Here is an 18,294-nt window from a genome sequence, read left to right on the forward strand (position 1 = left end):
CCTGCTTTTTTTTGCCTCCCCTCGCACCATTTGGCTCCAGGGACCACACATTCGCTCAATAACACGCACAGACATTTCCCCTTCCTTTTTAGGAGAAAAAATCTGCGTGTTATAGAAGGAAAAATACGGCAACTTACCCATCAAGCTCCTCTAAGAGCCAAACCATATTAGTTACTTATGAAACAGTATTAGAAATGGTGTTGTGCCTGCCTTTAACAACAAGAGAAATATGTTGAGAAGTGTTCAGAATCTTTTCCCCACCTTAAGTGTTTGCCTCCCTACAGCATCTCTGCCTGAATGCTTTTCTCCTTAGCCAGGCTGAGCTACTAAAAGACTGGGCCTAAACCATTTGGGATATTTGCTGTGGAGTAAAATCAGCATTATGCATGGGAGGGTTCCCCACTCTTCTTTTACACATGCCTTCCACTGTTAAAATTTGATCTCTTCCTGCTCTTTCTATATTAGCCTTTGCTAAACTGATGGCCAAGGGACGTGGGTGGCGCTGTGGGTTAAACCACAGAGCCTAGGACTTGCCGATCAGAAGGTCGGCGGTTCGAATCCCCGTGATGGGTTGAGCTCCCATTGCTCAGTCCCTGTTCCTGCCAACCTAGCAGTTCAAAAGCACATTGAAGTGCAAGTAGATAAATAGGTACCACTCCGGTGGGAAGGTAAATGGCGTTTCCATGCACTGCTGTGGTTCGCCAGAAGCGGCTTAGTCATGCTGGCCACATGACCCAGAAGCTGTATGCCGGCTCCCTCGGCCAATAAAGCGAGATGAGCGCCACAACCCCAGAGTCGGTCACGACTGGACCTAATGGTTAGGGGTCCCTTTGCCTTAAACTGATGGCCTCCACATATTTTGGACTACAGTTCCCATCAGCCCTAGCCAGCACAGTCTGGGACTAATGCAAGTTGTAATCCAAAACATCCAGAGGGCACCAGCTGGTGGAGGCTGTTCCATATGGTTGGGGAAGTTCTTTGTTTAAATGAATTGAACTGATCCCACCACACCTAGTTGATACCATTCAGTACGTATTCTTGCGAACAAATAGGGAGCACTGCACCCTCTCTCTTATAACACTGCAGTACTACTAATAACGATACAATGTTATAATTTTATTAATTGGCATTGGTATTTAATAGTTGGATCCTACATCAGTCAATAATCAATCAATCAGTCTCCTTTATTGGCATAGAAAAAGTGCATCGTATATATGGATCAGCCTTTAATACCAATTTGTTACCCTGAATGAACAGATTTATATGGAAAGTAGATAAAAAGTGCATATGTGCATGTATATTTAATTTAAAGACATGGTGTTCTGTCCATAATTTCTATGTTACAAAATCATGAGCATGTTTCTTCTTGTAGCAAAAGAACCTGTTCACTAGTGATCCTTGAAAACTGTAAGGTACATGATGTTTGAGAGTGGTAAGGGAAATTGTGGTTGGATTTACAAAGTTAAGTGTGACATTCGTATTCCAAAGTGTTGGTCTATCCATATGTGCTTGGGTATAAGTAAAAAATGGCAGACTTGCATATCTCTCTTTATCATCACCACCACTACCGTTATTAAATTTAAATTAATATTACTTCAAAGATGGCAAGGAAAAACAAACAGCCTTGTGACTGTACGGAAGTGATGCACATTATTTGGCTGCTGACATGTGTAACTGATTGGTAAAATGAAGTTGGTGTTTTAACTAAATGATCAATACCACTATCAGTATACTTGCAAATATTTCTTTTTCCAAAGAGCTAAGCATGTTAAAAAATTTTTTTAATCAATTGTGTAAGTGCCAACTGAAATGCATCCATTTTTTTAAAAAAGCAACACACACACACACACACACACACACACACACCCTGGCCCCAAGTCATCACTAGGTTCTGGTAGCAGGTTACTGGTCTTGTGTTGGAAAAAATGAACTAATCTTATTTTACTGAACAGGATATGAGTAATAAAAAAAATTAATTTTTGGAAATACTTGGCAGGTTCCAGTCTTACATTTGGGGACTCTGTATAAACTTTTGGAGCCAGCTGTTCGCTGCTATGTTCATTCAATCACTATGAGGTGTTGATTTTAAAGGAATGGGTTGCTGTTTCTAAAGGTACACATTGCTAATATTTCACAGCGAGCCTGTGGACTTGCATGGATTGGTTACATTAGTCCCTTCACATAGAGGGTCAATTCATTTTCACATTCAAGAACAGGGATTAGAATTGCTTTAGCAGTATGTCAGATTTATCTAAACTCTTTAAGGCAACTTGCATCAGGGTAAGCAAGTTAGAGAGAAAAACAAATGAATTTTAAAGTAATTCACTTAGGACAGAATCTTTTTTTTAAAAGAAATTCCATGCCAAAGCATGGCAAACATTGCGTGTTCTTCTTTCCTTAAATTTATACTGGAAATGTTCCAACTTCAGCTTTAATGAGTGGCAGATTCCCTTAGCTCTACTAAGGTTTATTTCACCCTAAAGAATAATAATTGGATTGATAGTTTTTTAATCTGTTCTGCTAAATAGCCATATGTTGAAGGTCCATTTTTAAGGACAGAAGTTGTGAAACAGATGCTTTATAGACAATAAATGGAAATACCTTTTAAAACAATTTGGTGTTACAACAAATTCATAGCAAAACATTACCAAAACTAAAGATAAAAAGATGAGAGATCTGTTTGACATGATGATGATCATTCTTACATTCATTTGCATTTTACTCTGACTACAGGAAAATGTTTTCAAAACTTTATATTTCAAAACAGTTATAATAAAATTATAAAATAGCTTTTCATCTAAAGGCAGTTGAAGCTAAAAAAAAATCCTTTCAGAAACATTTGCTGCACATATGGTACAGTAGAATGTACTGATTTTTTGTATGTGTCCTGCTTTTGAGTGTGTAATATTTTCTTTAAGTTCTCCCCATTCACTGAAAACCAGTATCTTTCTCCCAAAGGAAGTATTAAAAATACAGTAAGTTTTAAAATTTGCATATTGTTAATTTTTTTTATTTAATACAGTGTTACTAGCCATCAGGGAACTTTTTATGTGAAAGCTGTAAGTTTAAACGTCACTGTAGTTCAGTACAGTAGCTGTATTTCACATCAAACCAGAGGCTTGTTTTAAAACAAAGTTATTCAAAGATTCTGCATTATGAATAGTTGTTATTGCTACTGATGTTAAAACCCACGTGCGTTTATTTTCATGAAAATGCTTCCTTAGAATTTGGAGATTCTCTGTCAATGCTTACGTCCATGCTTAGTTCATGACACTTTACATTCCCACTATGTGGTCTGCTCACAAATTACATGTAGTGTTCAATATTCAGAAGAGCAATTGGTCCAATAAAACACAACTACGTAAAATATTTGAATTAGAATAATAGATTAGAATCAAATAATTGTAGAGCTGGAAGGGACCATGAGGGTCATCTAGTCCAACCCCCTGCCTTGCAGAAATCTTTTGCCCAACGTGGAGCTCAAACCAACAACCCTGAGATTAGGAATCTCAAGTTGTTACACTTCAGATATGGTATAGATTCTTAATGACAACAACAAAAATCTGCCCTTCATCAGCATCTGCCAGGGCAAGTTAAAACAGTATAAAAATTTAAACAGTCCAAATAGAACAGAACCACAGGAATAAGGTGGAACCTGAAAACACTTGTCAGGTGTCAAAGTGCACGGTAAGGGCTGTGTCTTTAACATTTGCCGAAAGCTCTATAGCAATGAAGCCACAGACATTTCTGCAATCAGTTTATACCAAGATCTGCTTGTTCCAGAAGTAATAATTAATTATAAATAAATAGCATTTGTATGACTTTCAAGTGTTCAAAGCACTTCACATACTTTATCTCTTTGTATAGGAATCCTTGCAAAACGTAAGGAGGGTCAGTATTATTATTGACAAGTTAAGAGAGACTGGCCACCTAGGGCAGTCTGGCCACCATGGCAGATGCAAGATTCATTCTAGGACTTCCTGATTTGGAGTTCAGCCTCTTAGCAATCAGCTCTCTGTTTCATGACTTTGGCATGGGCCTTCTAAAATCCTCACTAACTTATCTTAAAACAAGCTTTTGGCAGACAGGCCCCGAAGCAACAAACAACATGGTGGCTAAGTTTTAGTCCATGCAAATTGGCATCTTGGGGCCAATTTTCTGAGAACTTCTGATGAACTAGAGGTAGAAGTACTCATTTTGATAAATACAAACATGCTGGAGGAGAGGGCAGCCCTGTGTTGAGTTGTACCTTTCCCTTCTCTCTCCATAATGTATCATAACACTTAATACTTCTCATTGGGCCAGTTCGGATGTAACAACCCCATGGTTTAGCAAACCAGGAATAAACACCAAGTTGGACCCACATGCTCTTGTCTCAGTTCTCTCATCCTCCCATTGCAAGCTAGCTTCAGCTCCATGATCTTAGTTTGTTTAGAACAGAGTTCCCTGTTAGATCCCAGTGGGGATACTGGGTTTAACATCACTTTACAGAGATCTCAACCAGAATTTATTCCTGTCTCTCTCAATGAACAATCTATATCAGTGGCTGTTGGGTCCAGAGAATGCACAATATGAGAACACAGTAAGTTTAATATGTGTTAGAGAGGGAGAACTTGACATAGGCTTTTTGGCAACAGCTCCATGTTGCTTGTAGTGTGAATCCTTATACAAGTTGACGTCCTTCTGCCTTAGTATGTGTTATTGTCTTAGTATGTGTAGAACTTTTGAATTGTTGAAGAAGTGTCTAAATTGTTATATGCTGTTCCCCTTGTCTACATCAGGGGAAGAGGTGAATATTGTGGTTATAACTAAACATGGAAGTTATGTGGAATTAGGTTTTGTGAGAATGTGAAGTTCTGAGATTCATTTTTGGAACATTCAATGTATACTCTTTAGCAAAATAATTGTACTATTGCTTTCTGTTTGTTGTAAATCACTAATTTTTAAAGTTCACATAAAATGAACATGAACTAGCCACGTTTTCAGTGAGCTTTTCCAGTGTTGCCTCTCCTAGGGATTTGCCATTTGGCATTTCTGCCAATAAGCCTGTATACAGATTTAATCATATTTTTGTTTCTGTTGTATTTTCTAGGTCCAAGCGTTCTCATGTTGCAGTTAAAGAATGTATATTTGAGCTTCCAAGTCTGACAATTCAAGCAACAAGAGCCCAGACCTTCCTAATGCAAGCTATTTGGCAGAGTTGGGCTTATACTGGAAATGTTAGTTCACCAGTTGTGAATGAAGCTTTAGTGAATGAAGTCTTTCAACCATCAGGTAAATACTACTTTTTTTCTTACCAGTATACTTAACTGATATCTATGCCCCAGTACAGTATTGCTTTTAGTTTTCATATATTGAACTTTATCTTTAGAATCTAGCATTTATATACATTTTACTTGGAAAATCAGTTTGAATGTAGTATCAATGAAACTTTTCTGCTTATACATTAAGAAGTCACCAGGCTTCACTCTTTGCAAAAGCTTCTACATGCTTTTAAAATTGCTTTTCTTCATTTTGGATGTGTCATAATATAGTAACCTAAGGAAATTTACATGTAAACCTTTGGAATAAAACGTATAGATCTTGGTTCTGTGTTTCAACCAGGAGTGACTTGAACCAGGACACAGAGTATATATTTTACTGTATTATATTGGTTGCAGAATTGTAAATGTTTAGAGGTTGCAATGTTTGGAGGGAGGGTAGGATGTTTTGTCTTTAAAGTATGAAGACAGGCTTCTGTAACAGCTTTATATGCTGTAGTGAATGTTTATGTCTGTCTGATAAATGTATTTCTATCTTGTTCTGTTGTTATGCCTTGGAAAAATGCAAAACAACTTTTAGTGTAAAGAAAAATATGGAAGATACTCTGTTTCTTTCACTACATGCACCATTGCACCCACTCTACCTTGGACTTTTCTGTGTTGTGAATGGTGGTTGGGGCAGGTATTAAATTGAATGAATGAGTAAATAAATACAGGCACCCTCCCCCACTTACGTGTGACTGTGTATACGCATGGCACCAGGAATAGAATCATATCACGAAATGGCGGGAGCTGGAGAGCCCTTGTGGCTTACGAGGAGAACCTCCGCAGAGCCCAAAGAGGACCCTAGTGAGGGCATAGGAAGCCCCAAATAGACCTCAGGAGCAATAGAACTTTATTTAGGCTGCTCAGCCTCCCTGCCTAACAGCTGACACGCAGGTTAGCACAGCAGCAGCAGCAGCAGCGTTCCTGCACATCCTCCAGCTGATTCCAGAGCTTCAACTCTAGATATTTTGGTCTGGATTGGAGAGAGAGCTGGAGAGCAGGGAAAAATAGGCATTTACAGGCTTTTTAGAGGGTGCTCCCCACTTTATGTGATTTCACTTATGCACATGGGGGTGCAGAATGTAACCTCCGCAAAAGTGGGGCTACGCCCTTACAGTGGTGCCTCGCAAGACGAAATTAATTCGTTCCGCGAGTTGCTTCGTCTTGCGATTTTTTCATCTTGCAGAGCGCGGATTCCCCGGGTATTAACGGTTTTACGAAAAAGGAAGCAAACCCGCAAGACGTTTTCGTCTTGCAAAGCAAGCCCATAGGGAAATTCGTCTTGCGAAGCACCTCGAAAAACGGAAAACCCTTTCGTCTAGCGAGTTTTTCGTCTTGCGAGTTTTTCGTCTTGCGGGGCACCACTGTACATTTTAAAAGCCTGAGAAGAAAACAGCATTCATCGGGAGAGATTACCCTCTGCCCCGTGGCTTACCTGGCTTGGTTTTGCGCACTTGGGTGCAGAGCAGGAATACACCCATTGTGCTGAATCAAAGAGGCTAGTTAGAACCATTGGGGGGGGGGCTGTGCATAATTACTGTTCTTTATTTATTTATATACTGTTTAATGCCAAAATGGGTTTCAAAGCAGTTTACTTCAGAGGTTTATTTTTTCCTCTCTGCTTTCCACCTGTCTGGGAGTCAGGGCTGAGCAATAGAGCAGCATCATGGCACCCCCTGCAGTTGTTCCCTCACAGAGTGAGCCCTTTCCTCTCCTCCTTTGGGGGAGGGAGATGAAGGGACCACCCAAGATCCATGGCTGTGGTGTGACCCACCCAGCTGCCACACTCCCTCAAGCATGCGCGTGGTTGAGGAAGGAGAGTTGGCATGCCAGTTCTGGTCCAGCGGCTTCCAGAAACCTTAAAGTGGCACCCAGCAGCAGCAACTAGAGCTCACAGATGCCAAGAGAAGCAGTAAAGGTGCTGCAATTCATACCCCCAAAATAATACTCCCGGGAATCTCTCCTATTTTCTCACCCTTTTTAACCTCAAGAATTTTACCAACAGCATTGTAGTTGCTCCAGTCTGTTTTTTTCCCTCTCAGTGTCTCAGAGCAGGCATATGGGAGAAGCATTGCTCCTATTAGCATTTTCTCTTTTGAAGCAGTTGCTCCCCCTTCCCCTCATCTGTGGGTGAAAGTGCCTAACTGCAATACTGAGGCCTAGTAAATTTGATGGGAAATGTGTAAGCAGTACTGTACTGTTAGTGAATTGAGGGTTAGTATGTTTCTTAGTGGATTGTAGGCTGCAGCACCTTGTGGTGGGTGCTTAAAATGGCTGCTGGATATAAGCGTCATGAGAAGCTCAGGATAGTTTCCCATCCAGGACAGGCCGGTTGTTGCCAGAAAGCTGGTTTCTCTCCTTTGGTGGAAGCTTGGCAACCCTCTTAAACTCCATTGCAGCTTTGTGTGGAAACGAATGGGTCATCTCGCTCCTTATTCGCTCCAGAATACACTGCAGTGGTACTTCGGGTTAAGTACTTAATTCGTTCCAGAGGTCTGTTCTTAACCTGAAACTGTTCTTAACCTGAGGTACCACTTTAGCTAATGGGTCTTCTGCTGCCACTGCATGCTGCCGTCGATTTCTGTTCTCATCCTGAAGCAAAGTTCTTAACCCGAGGTGCTATTTCTGGGTTAGTGAATTCTGTAACCTGAAGCGTATGTAACCCGAGGTACCACTGTACATTTTTCCTTTCAATCTTGAGACACAGAGGTAAGAACAGCATGTAAAAGAAGGCAGCTCTTTGTTACTCCTCTCATGAGCAGATTACCCCCCCCCCGTCTTTTTGTCCTTAATGTGGTGCAGGGTGTAGTATGAAAAGGGGGAAATGGCAACTCTGAGGGTATAGCCTTTGAGGGAAAGAATGGTGGCTCCTAGACCTAGACCTCCTCCTTCCCTCAGCAAAGCTGACCACCTCCCTCTGAAAAATTAGCACAATGTTGTCAAGGAGCTGAGGCACACACTGGAAACAGGCACACAAAGGGACCTCTCTCATTCTCTCCCTCCTCCCCCCCCCCCGTGTGTGTGTGTAAATCCAAGGACCATGCTGCACTCTCTCTCTCTCTCTCTCCCCCCCCTCTCTGTGTGTGTGTGTGTGTGCGCGCGCGCAGGGTAAACTACTCCCCCTGCAGACTCCCATGTCCCCTATTTGTGTTGCTTTTCCGTGTTCAGGCTTAATTTGATAGGGCGATTGTTGTGTTGTGAATGCAATAGGATGCTAAAAAGAATGTTCCTTCAGAATGGTGGGATGCTCGTGGGGGTGGTCTTATTTGTTTAAAGTTAGGCTAGCCCTCTCCAGATAGGAGGAGCGTAACTGGGCCACCAGCCGAGGCTAGTGTGCCCGAGAGGCCACTTGAGCCTCAAGTGACGCTGGTGGAGCCGTAAGTATTCCCAACCTAGTTACCTCCTCCTTCAGAGGGAGTGTAACTCCATCAAGAACAGGCTACTTCCCACCCATCTGGTCTAGGGCAGTGTTTCCCAACCGGTGTTGCCTGGTGTGCCGTGGGAGGGAGGCGGGCGAGTCAGGCGGCGAGAGGCCTTAGGCGCCCTGCAGAAAGGCGTCCTCTTTGTGGGTGGGTTCTCCCCCCTCGCTTAGCGCATCGTATTTAGTTGGGGATTCTGGAGAGGGGGGCGGGGGCGCGCTGGCCCCGAGCGGAACAGACGCGCCGTCGTCCCCACCTCCCTCTCCTCAGTAGCTCCGAGCCGACTGACTGAGGGTGGGACGCGGCCAGCGGCGTCCTCTCTCTCTCTCTCTCCGCCTCCCAGAACCGCTTTCCCCGAGGCGGGCGCGCGCCTAAGGCTGAATGGGAGCAGCCTGGAGGCTTGGCGGCCTCTCAGCGGCTCATGACGGGCGTCCCCGAGGCGGGAGGTGCTGAGCAGGGGCTCTGCGAGAGGGCGCGAGGGATGCGTGGTGGTGCCTGCGCGTGCGTGACTTAAGAGGGCGACCTGCTGCCTCTCCTCTCTCTCCCCTCCCTCCCCTCATGGGCACGGAGTCCCCGGCACAGCTTGGCGCTACTACAGCTACAGCTGCTGCTGCTCCTGCTTGGATGAAGGCGGCTGCTTCTTCCTAACGCCCAGCCTCTGAGGGACCGCAGTCTCCCGCCCTCTTTTTTTTTTTTTTTTTTTGGCGGAATGCTGAGGTAAAGGATCCCCTCGCGCGCGGGCGGGCATCTCTTTGGGCAGGGCGCCTGTGGAGGCTTAAGGTGGGGAGTGTGGAGGGGTTGCCGCTTGCGAGGGGAGGGTTCATATTATATTGGGCTGCGGTGTGGGCGACATGGCTCTCCAATGGCCAGCCCGCGGAGGAACATTGAGTTGGAGCATTTCGAGGAGAGGGACAAAAGGCGCACTGAATAAAGTATTTTATAATTTTTCATATTTCTGTTTACTTACTATTTCATAATAAAGTAATTATAAAATACTTTCTTTGTGTTTATTTGATTCCTATTAAAGAGAGTTACTTTATATATAGTCAATATAGGCACAGGGTTAATTTTTTAAACATTTTCTAATGGTGGTGTGCCTCGAGATTTTTTTCATGAAACAAGTGTGCCTTTGCCCAAAAAAGGTTGGGAAACACTGGTCTAGGGAACCACCATGAACAGTGCCTCAGTCTTGTCTGGATTAAGTTTCCGTTTATCGGCTTTCATTCAGTTTTCCCCCAACCAATTTATTCTAAAGAAAAATTAAAAGTAGTTGAATTCTCTTTAATACTCTTTTTAAGGACCATTCAAAAGCAATGAAAGATTTCTGCCCAGGGAATGCTGATTGGCTGTTGAAGGACATACGTTTCAGAAATAAATAAATACAATGGGATATAAATATGTTACCAGAGTTACAAGAACGACTCAAGAACATTTATGTTTTATAATCAACTGTTATTGTTAAAATACGTTTGGGTAGAAAATGGAAATTTATTTTTTTGCCTAAGTAAAAATGAATTTATCTCGGGAAAGTTAAAGTATATTGAATTAGTAGAGTGTGAAGTGGTCAAGTTTTTGTTTCAGCCCTGAACTTCTTAGGTGATTTTAGGCAAGACACTATATTTTGGTTTGCCTGTAATAATTATATTAGTAGCATAATTTTATTTGTATAACTGGGAAGAAAGCTTAGCAAAAAAATACTTGCTGCATACATTGCACAACATAATAAGTTTACCAGCGAAAGATTGCCACTGGCAATTCTAGGCCTTTCAGTATGCATTATGCATTATGTTTTCAAATTTCTGTTTATCATAAACCTACTTTACTTTTTATGTGTTTCCTAGAATAACCTGTACAACTAGAACGGTACTAGATGAAGATGTCCGAAGTGAAGATCTAGGTTTAATATTATTTGTTTTAAACTGAATAACTACATTAATAAAAGCTATCATCTGTTTTAGAGTTCTCATTAAATGGTTATATTTAGTGCACCTAAAATGTCTGGCAATAGGCCTGCTAGAATGCTAGGAAAGCATAGATGCAGTTGCACATGCTTTGGTTTTCTCAAGAAACTGGAATTGCTGCTGCACTCTCCTTGTACTGTTCAGGTAGTTCATAATTTTGTTGACAGTCCAGTTCCATTAATCTAGTATTTTTAGGAAAATTGCTTGCAGACCTTAAATTTCTCTGCTTAAGGTGATCAAATAGGCATTTGCATCCTTCATGTAAATGATGTATTAAAGTTAAAATAAAATCTACTTTCCAGAAAGTAACTGCAAAACTATTTTATGCAAGACTTCATGTGGGATACCTTAATGGTTGAATAATAAATTTTACCTCATAAAAATGAAATTCAATAATACAGTAGCTTTCTCAGCGCAGTAGCATCTGGTTAAATCTCAGGAGAGCCAATATTTTCCAACTCATTAGGATCATGTCATTCTGTATGTCGTCAACATTGACTTAGCCAAGCTACCTTTACTTACATAACCACCAAACTATTAAATAGGTCTCTTGTGGAGTGAAGTCAAATATTCCTCTTATTTTCCTTTTGCCTTAGAAGAAGAGAAGAAAATGTACATGTTGTAACATTTAAACATCTGGTTGAAACCACATCAGGGTAATGCTGAGGAAAGTAACAGGATTCAGAATTCTTCCCAGGTGTGCATATAAAAAGGGTTTTGGAGTTGCTGCATAGTTCTTTAACCACTTAGGAAAAAGATTGAAATATAGTGATTTGCTGTTCTAATGCCCCTGTTTGAAATCTGCTTTCCCCCTCTTTCTCCTCTTTTTAAAAAACATTTCTGAGTTCAGTTGTAATGCAGGTTGTTGAGCTTTAATCATTTCCTTCCAATGTACTGGTTGGAATGTGTGTTCCACATAATACAGCCAAGACTGGTGCTTATTTTGGGCGCTGCAAGTTTTGATTTTAAGCAGTGTGCAATCTGTGTTCAGGGTTGTGTTTTCATGAGTAATTGCTTGGTTGTGTTCAGAGCACATATGGAAGAGCCTTGCAATGTGTAAATGTTTCGTTGTCTCCTGTAGATCATTGTACTTCCAAGAGTTTTGATCCCTGAATAGGCTCCTGTGCTCAGAGCTATTGTGCTGTCTTAAATCTGTATTTCACTGATGGGTTTAGCATGCCATTCCAGAGAAACTCATGTTTTGCCTGTGGCTTGCTAGAAGTTGGTATGGGTTGATATCTGTCACCATAAGGACTCTTGGCATTTCCTAGCCTCTTAGAAGCAGATTTTTTGCTGCTGGCTGAGCAGCAAAGAGGTGATCAGAATAGTTTGTAGCATGGGTGCCAAACAGAATAAAATATTGTGGGGTCCCAGGTAAGCCGTGCCCCACATAACTGATCACATGATGCAGTGCACACGCTCCATTTGAATGGGAATGCCCATCAACTTTGCGGGGGCCCAGCCCCTCAAATATTTTATTGTGGGGGCCGAAGCCCTCACGGCCCCTAGGAGTTGGCTGCTATGTTTTGTAGGGATACTTCAGAGTGATTTAAATGGATCTCCTACTCAGATTGTCATGAACTTGGATGAACACTTCAGGTATTTTTCAGAATTGGGTTGCAGGTAGAGGAGGAAGTGGGAGAGGTAGGCAACACTGCACAAGCAAGATTCAGAAAGAAATATAGGGAATGGTACCTCGGGTTACATACGCTTCAGGTTACATATGCTTCAGGTTACAGACTCCGCTAACCCAAAAATAGTACCTTGGGTTATGAACTTTGCTTCAGGATGAGAACAGAAATTGTGCTCCGGCGGCGTGGCAGCAGTGGGAGGCCCCATTAGCTAAAGTGGTGCTTCAGGTTAAGAACAGTTTCAGGTTAAGAACGGACCTCCGGAACAAATTAAGTACTTAACCCGAGGTACCACTGTACATAGAATATGTGTGGTAAAGCCTGCTCAGTTTTGCTATTGGATGAGATCATGTCTCATGTATCCTAGTTCTTAAGCATTTAAAGGGCTTATGCTTAAAAAGTTTTCTTCAGTTTCTGTAGAAGAAAGGCAGGATATAAATTTAAAAAATTAAATTAAATTTCATTATTGAGAACCCAGCTTTGTCACTGATCACTTTGGTAGCTGCCCACTTTGAACGCAAGCTGCCTGCCTTTTTGTCTACTGTAAAGCCATTGTAAATGTTTATTTCATTTAGTTCTTAGAAGTCTAGGTGTTTTGTTAGCTATCCAGAATATTAATGCCCCAGAAAAGTGAAGTGTAAATATTGTAATTAGCAATCTGAAGATAGCACAGCTGATTTAAGATGACTGCAACAAGAAAATGACAGTCAAGCACAACTTCCTTGCAAATCTGTGCAAGAAATACACACTGCGTAGTCTTGAGCCAAGATAGATGCTGACAGCTGAGATAGCTTCAAAGAGTTGCTGTTCCAAATGCTTGCAGTAGAAAGAGCTTCAAAGGCAAACTGACTCAGCTGTTTCCCCCCCCCCCAAAAAAAGTATTCTCACACTCTTAATCCTGTGCTTTCATTACCTGTCACCTTTTCCCATGCAAAGTTGAGTAGTTAGTGTGTGCTATCACTTAAATTGGTAGAAGTAAGCTCTGAGATTGTTGAATTGTGTGGTACATTGTGGTGAAAGAGAGAAACAGGGTGCTTTGTTAAACAAATAGTTCTGCAGTTCTGCTCATTCTACTAGGTACCCCACTGGTTATGTAGCACTGTGTGTTTTCCTGTGCTCCTTGAACAATTAATTGATTTTGCTGTTTCCCAGCATCCCCTACCCCAGTGGATTTTTCATTTTCATTTCAATTCATTTTGCTGTTTCCCAGCATCCCCTATCCCTGATTGCCTCAGTGTTAAGAACTGGATGAGAGCAGCAGTGGGTCTCGTGCACAGGAGGCATAGAAGGCAATAGAGAGAGGCCATCCTAGACTTCATTGAAACTGCTCTACTTGGTGCTTTTCATGGGCAGTGGGCAGGATTCTCTCTCAAAGTTATAATCCTAAATTTAATTATGTATGTGTAGCTCCTAATTTTTGGCCACCTCATGAAAAGAGAAGACTCTGTGGAAAAAACTCTGGTGTTGGGTAAGATTCAGGGCACAAAGAGAAGGGGACGACAGAGGGAGAGATGGTTGGACAGTGTTATAGAAGCGACCAGCATGAATTTGACAAAACTCCAGGAAGCAATGGAAGACAGGAGTGTCTGGCGTGCTCTGGTCCATGGGGTCACGAAGAGTCAGACACGACTAATCGACTAAACAACAACAAGCTCCTAATTTAAATTCATTAGCTTCATGCCTGTAGGCAGGAATACTGTTGTTGATGATGATGATGATGATGATGCAATATTCAAAGCATCAGTGATCAAATCACAATCATCAATAAATACAAGTAATCTTGCCTGAATTTCAGCAGTGCATGATTTCACAGTTAACAGTATTGTTTTTATTGATTATTGATTATTATTGTTGATTATGAGTCCTGGAATACCTGCTCCCTGCCTTGCAGGCCTTTTTCCACCTGGCCTGGGAGGGTGGGGTTCTGGCTGACTCTAGCTACAAAAGCAGAAGCTGCTGAACAGAATCTTGGGCTGGGGTATTGTTCAGTTTTTGTTGGAGGTGAGGAGTTGTCGCCTATGTCAATGTTTTGTAGCTTTACTTTGGATCTTAAGATTTATGTGTAAATTGTTCAGTGTGGCTGTGTACATTTTATGTTTTGTTTATTGTTTATGACTACATTTTTATGCTTGTAGCCAGTGCTTTTTTTATTAAAAATAATGTTTAGAGATACTCTCTTTTTGACTCAAGAAAATCACCACTTTATAGTTCAAATTGGGAAAAATAAATACAGTAAATGGATAAAAGTACAAAGATTCACAAAATGTTTAGGCATATGCGTACCCCTGTGTCCCCCCAGAAAAAAAGCACTGCTTATAGCTATGTAATTTTTTAATGCTAGAAGCTGCCTTGAAGATGGTTTTAACTTTGGCAAGGTGGCATACAAATAAAATGATTGATTTCTTTTGTGTGTAACTCCAAATATCCAAACCTCAAAAAGTTTGTACCTCCAAATACTTGGGTTAATGTCAGTCTGGATCTGTGTATTTTCTTGTTGAGTCGTAAACATAAAGAACCCCAGCTTTCTGATAGATAGTTTATATTGAATTTTCTGACTTCAACGAAGATAATTTTGGCCAGGCCTTCGAAACTTGCTAACAATACTCTCTATAAAGGAATGGATGACTAAAACTTGAGATAGGTTGGTTTTTACAGCAAGAGCGTAGGAATCAAAATGCAGGATCTGTTGCTCATCAGAATTTCCAGGCTCTTACTACCAAAACACTTTAAGTTTATTCTTGAACCCGAGTTTCATCAGTATTGCTAAGGGCTGTTTAATGCTGTTACTTTGTACATTTCGGCACCTGTTTCACAGAAAAGAGTCTTCTTTCTAGGATTTATGTGCACAATAGAGTTGTCTTCTAGATTGTTTTCATCTGTGTTAGGAACTGTTTGATATTTAAGTTGCACAACTGTTTCCCAACAAAAGTCATGTGACATCAGCACTGAGGTGCAATAAGAGCTCTCTTAGGATTACATTAAACAGAATGGAAGACTTTGAGTATGTAAGGTTGTGTGGCCTTGAGTACAGTTTATATTTGATATATGAGCTGTCACATAGCTGTTGCATGACTGAGATGTGCCTGTAAGCAATGTACTATGCAGATGGGTTTTCTCTGAAACAAAGCCAGAGACTAAATCTGAATGTGTTCATTTGGAGGGTAGAGAAGACTTCATAAAACATATGGAAGCATTTCTATGTTTTTATTAAATAGGCCTTTTAGTATTTAAGTGGTTTTGATAATAAGGTTGATGCCAGTTACCTGAAATTTCAATGTCTGAATCTAGATGTGGGAGATATAGTTAGAATAATATGGTGAGGAATTAATTTCTTTGTAAGTTAACAGTTTTTTAAAAGTATGGTTAGTTATTAAGTATTAACTATTGCAGTTAGTAAATGCCTCAAACGAGTTATTTTTTGTCTTCACTAAGCATATTTATCCAAGGACTTCCTAGGTAAATTTCTTCCTACTCATTAAATAATAATATATTTTTGCTTTGGATGTAATCCTTTGGGGTCCTATGTAATTTATGGACCAAATTCCGTCCATGCATTGTGTTTCACTGTGGTTCCCAAGACTGACTGGACAAGGCTTCCTTTCATGTTTCTCAACTGTTTTAATCTGTAATCTGATCTCTGATAAATTTCCACTCTGACTTGCATAAGCCCTTCAAGCTTCCACATGTCCTCACCCCTTTTCCTCTATTTTTTAATTGTATCTGTGGCTTGCTCATGTTCTTTATACTTTCAATTTCCCCTCACTGTTATATTGGGCTAGTCCTCAGTTTCCTAGAATGTGCTCTATCATACATGATGGCCTCTTCTTTACACTTGGCACCAGTCCTCATCCCTTTCCTGCTTCATCCAATATTTATTGGTTAGTTTTCCTTTCTCAACTCACTTTACACATTTTTCTCTAGCACCTCCATCCTTCTTCCCTTTTTGGGTTTTCCCCTAAAGCTTAAGTTATTTCTCTTTTCAACATAGATTGATTTTTAATGTCTTTTACCATACATACTCTGTTTTTGATTTCTGCTCTATATCTTCCAACCTCTGTTAAAGTGAGCCCCAGGTATATCCATTGCAGCATGCAATTTCTTATCTTTTATTTCCCGTTTATTTCTGTTTACTAGATCATGCAGCTTTTCTTCTGTGTCTACCATTACCTATTGTTTGAATGTAAAAACATTATGAGATCTTGATTAGTTGTGGCTCCCATTTTTATAGCAGTGCTTTTCACTGAAGAGAGTTCTCTAGGGCTACTCACCTAACATCTTATGGATGTCAGTGAAGGTGTGGAGCATGCAGGAAAGGGTTAACACCTCTTCTGGAAGGCAGGGTCAAAACTGGCCAGTCTGAAGAGGAGTGAACCAGCCTGGACTCTGCCTTTGTTGGAAGAACAGAGTTAATTCGTGGCTTCTACATGCCATTTCTGAGGGTGCAGGGCAGCTGCTTTTTCTTGAAAGATGTAGGGAAAGGGGTTGCTTTTGTTTGTGGTTTGTCCTGTTGCCTCCTTCACTTCTGGTATTCCAGTTACTGATGTTGTTAGGAAAGGCAAAGAAGGGTGTTTGAGTGGGAATAGCAGGTATTTATGCGTGGAAAATGGGGCCCACAAAGTCACAGAGGTAGACAGCAGTATGTGTCTAAAGAGTGGCATGCTGCAAACCAGCACCACAAAGCCGGTCCAAGGAGGAGAACAGTAGAGCGGCTTGGCACCCTTACTGCTCACATGGCAGCAATTATTTTCCCAAAGCAAGCAAGGTAGCAGGAAAACAGCTTAACACACTTCTTGCTACCCTGCCAATGCTTGTTTCCCTATCACTCCTTGGAGGGGGTTGATCTCCTCCTGCTTCTGTAGCCCACCCTCATGCTCACTGGGATTCATGTAGGGGTTTCTGAGGAGAATCAGGCAGGAGGACAGTCTCTCTCATCTCTTCCTCCACTTTAAAGGCTTCTATTACCTGCACGGGACGCAGGTGGCGCTGTGGGTTAAAGCCTCAGCGCCTAGGGCTGGCCGATCGAAAGGTCGGCGGTTCGAATCCCTGCGGCGGGGTGCGCTCCCGCTGCTCGGTCCCAGCGCCTGCCAACCTAGCAGTTCGAAAGCACCTCCGGGTGCAAGTAGATAAATAGGGACCGCTTACCAGCGGGAAGGTAAACGGCGTTTCCGTGTGCGGCTCTGGCTCGCCAGAGCAGCGATGTCACGCTGGCCACGTGACCCGGAAGTGTCTCCGGACAGCGCTGGCCCCTGGCCTCTTAAGTGAGATGGGCGCACAACCCCAGAGTCTGTCAAGACTGGCCCGCACGGGCAGGGGTACCTTTACCTTTACCTTTATTACCTGCACACCCCTGCTTTGACTAAAACGTTGGGTTGCTACAACTTCTTGCCAAGTCATGTCCATGAGGGAGAGAGTAGGCTATGTGTGGGAGGCATGTGTCAAACTCTGGCTTTTGTCATGGGCACCATTTTGCTTCCCACTTCAGGGAATGAAGGAGGCATGGACAAAGCCTGAGAGTCCTCAAAAAGGTAATCTCCAGCTTGAGGCAGAGCTTTGGGGGGGGGGGGGGAGAAACAAAATTCTCTTCAGATACGTTAGGCTGGATTAATAGAGAGGTAGTTTTCATGTAATACCTCAGGCCCCAGTAAGTGATGTAGAAATAAAAGGTGTAGAGGTCATGGCTCCATTTCATCCTTCGTACTCTTCCAGTTTCTCATCTAGAAGTGTTGCAGTAATGGGAAGGGGTAAAGGTAGGTGGCACAGAAGTCATAGAAACAGCTGTTCCATGGGGACTGGGAATAGGAGTTCTTCTCCTTCCAAGTCCAGATGTTGTCTTCATGCCAAGGACTTAAACCCTAATTCACGAGAAGAGGATTTTTTTCATTCCCTGAAGAAGCCACTATCAGCTTCAGTTCCACCCTCTATCTCAGGAGGGGGTGAGGAAGAGACTTCTCCATAAAAGTTTGCTTCAGGGAGAGAA

At 41.8% G+C, this 18,294-nt stretch overlaps 1 protein-coding gene across 6 annotated transcripts in view; it reads left to right on the plus strand.

The window, feature by feature from the left end:
- Positions 1–18,294, plus strand: part of VPS13B (vacuolar protein sorting 13 homolog B) — a 398,969-nt gene that overhangs the window by 107,709 nt on the left and 272,966 nt on the right. For all 6 annotated transcript variants that reach the window (XM_079984696.1, XM_079984699.1, XM_079984695.1 and 3 more), the window contains exon 17: positions 5,093–5,274. In XM_079984696.1, coding sequence (XP_079840822.1) covers positions 5,093–5,274 — 182 coding nt within the window. The remainder of the gene's footprint in view (positions 1–5,092; positions 5,275–18,294) is intronic.

This window comes from Podarcis cretensis, assembly GCF_951804945.1.
Source record: "Podarcis cretensis genome assembly, chromosome: 7".
In the NCBI taxonomy this organism is placed as follows: domain Eukaryota; kingdom Metazoa; phylum Chordata; class Lepidosauria; order Squamata; family Lacertidae; genus Podarcis; species Podarcis cretensis.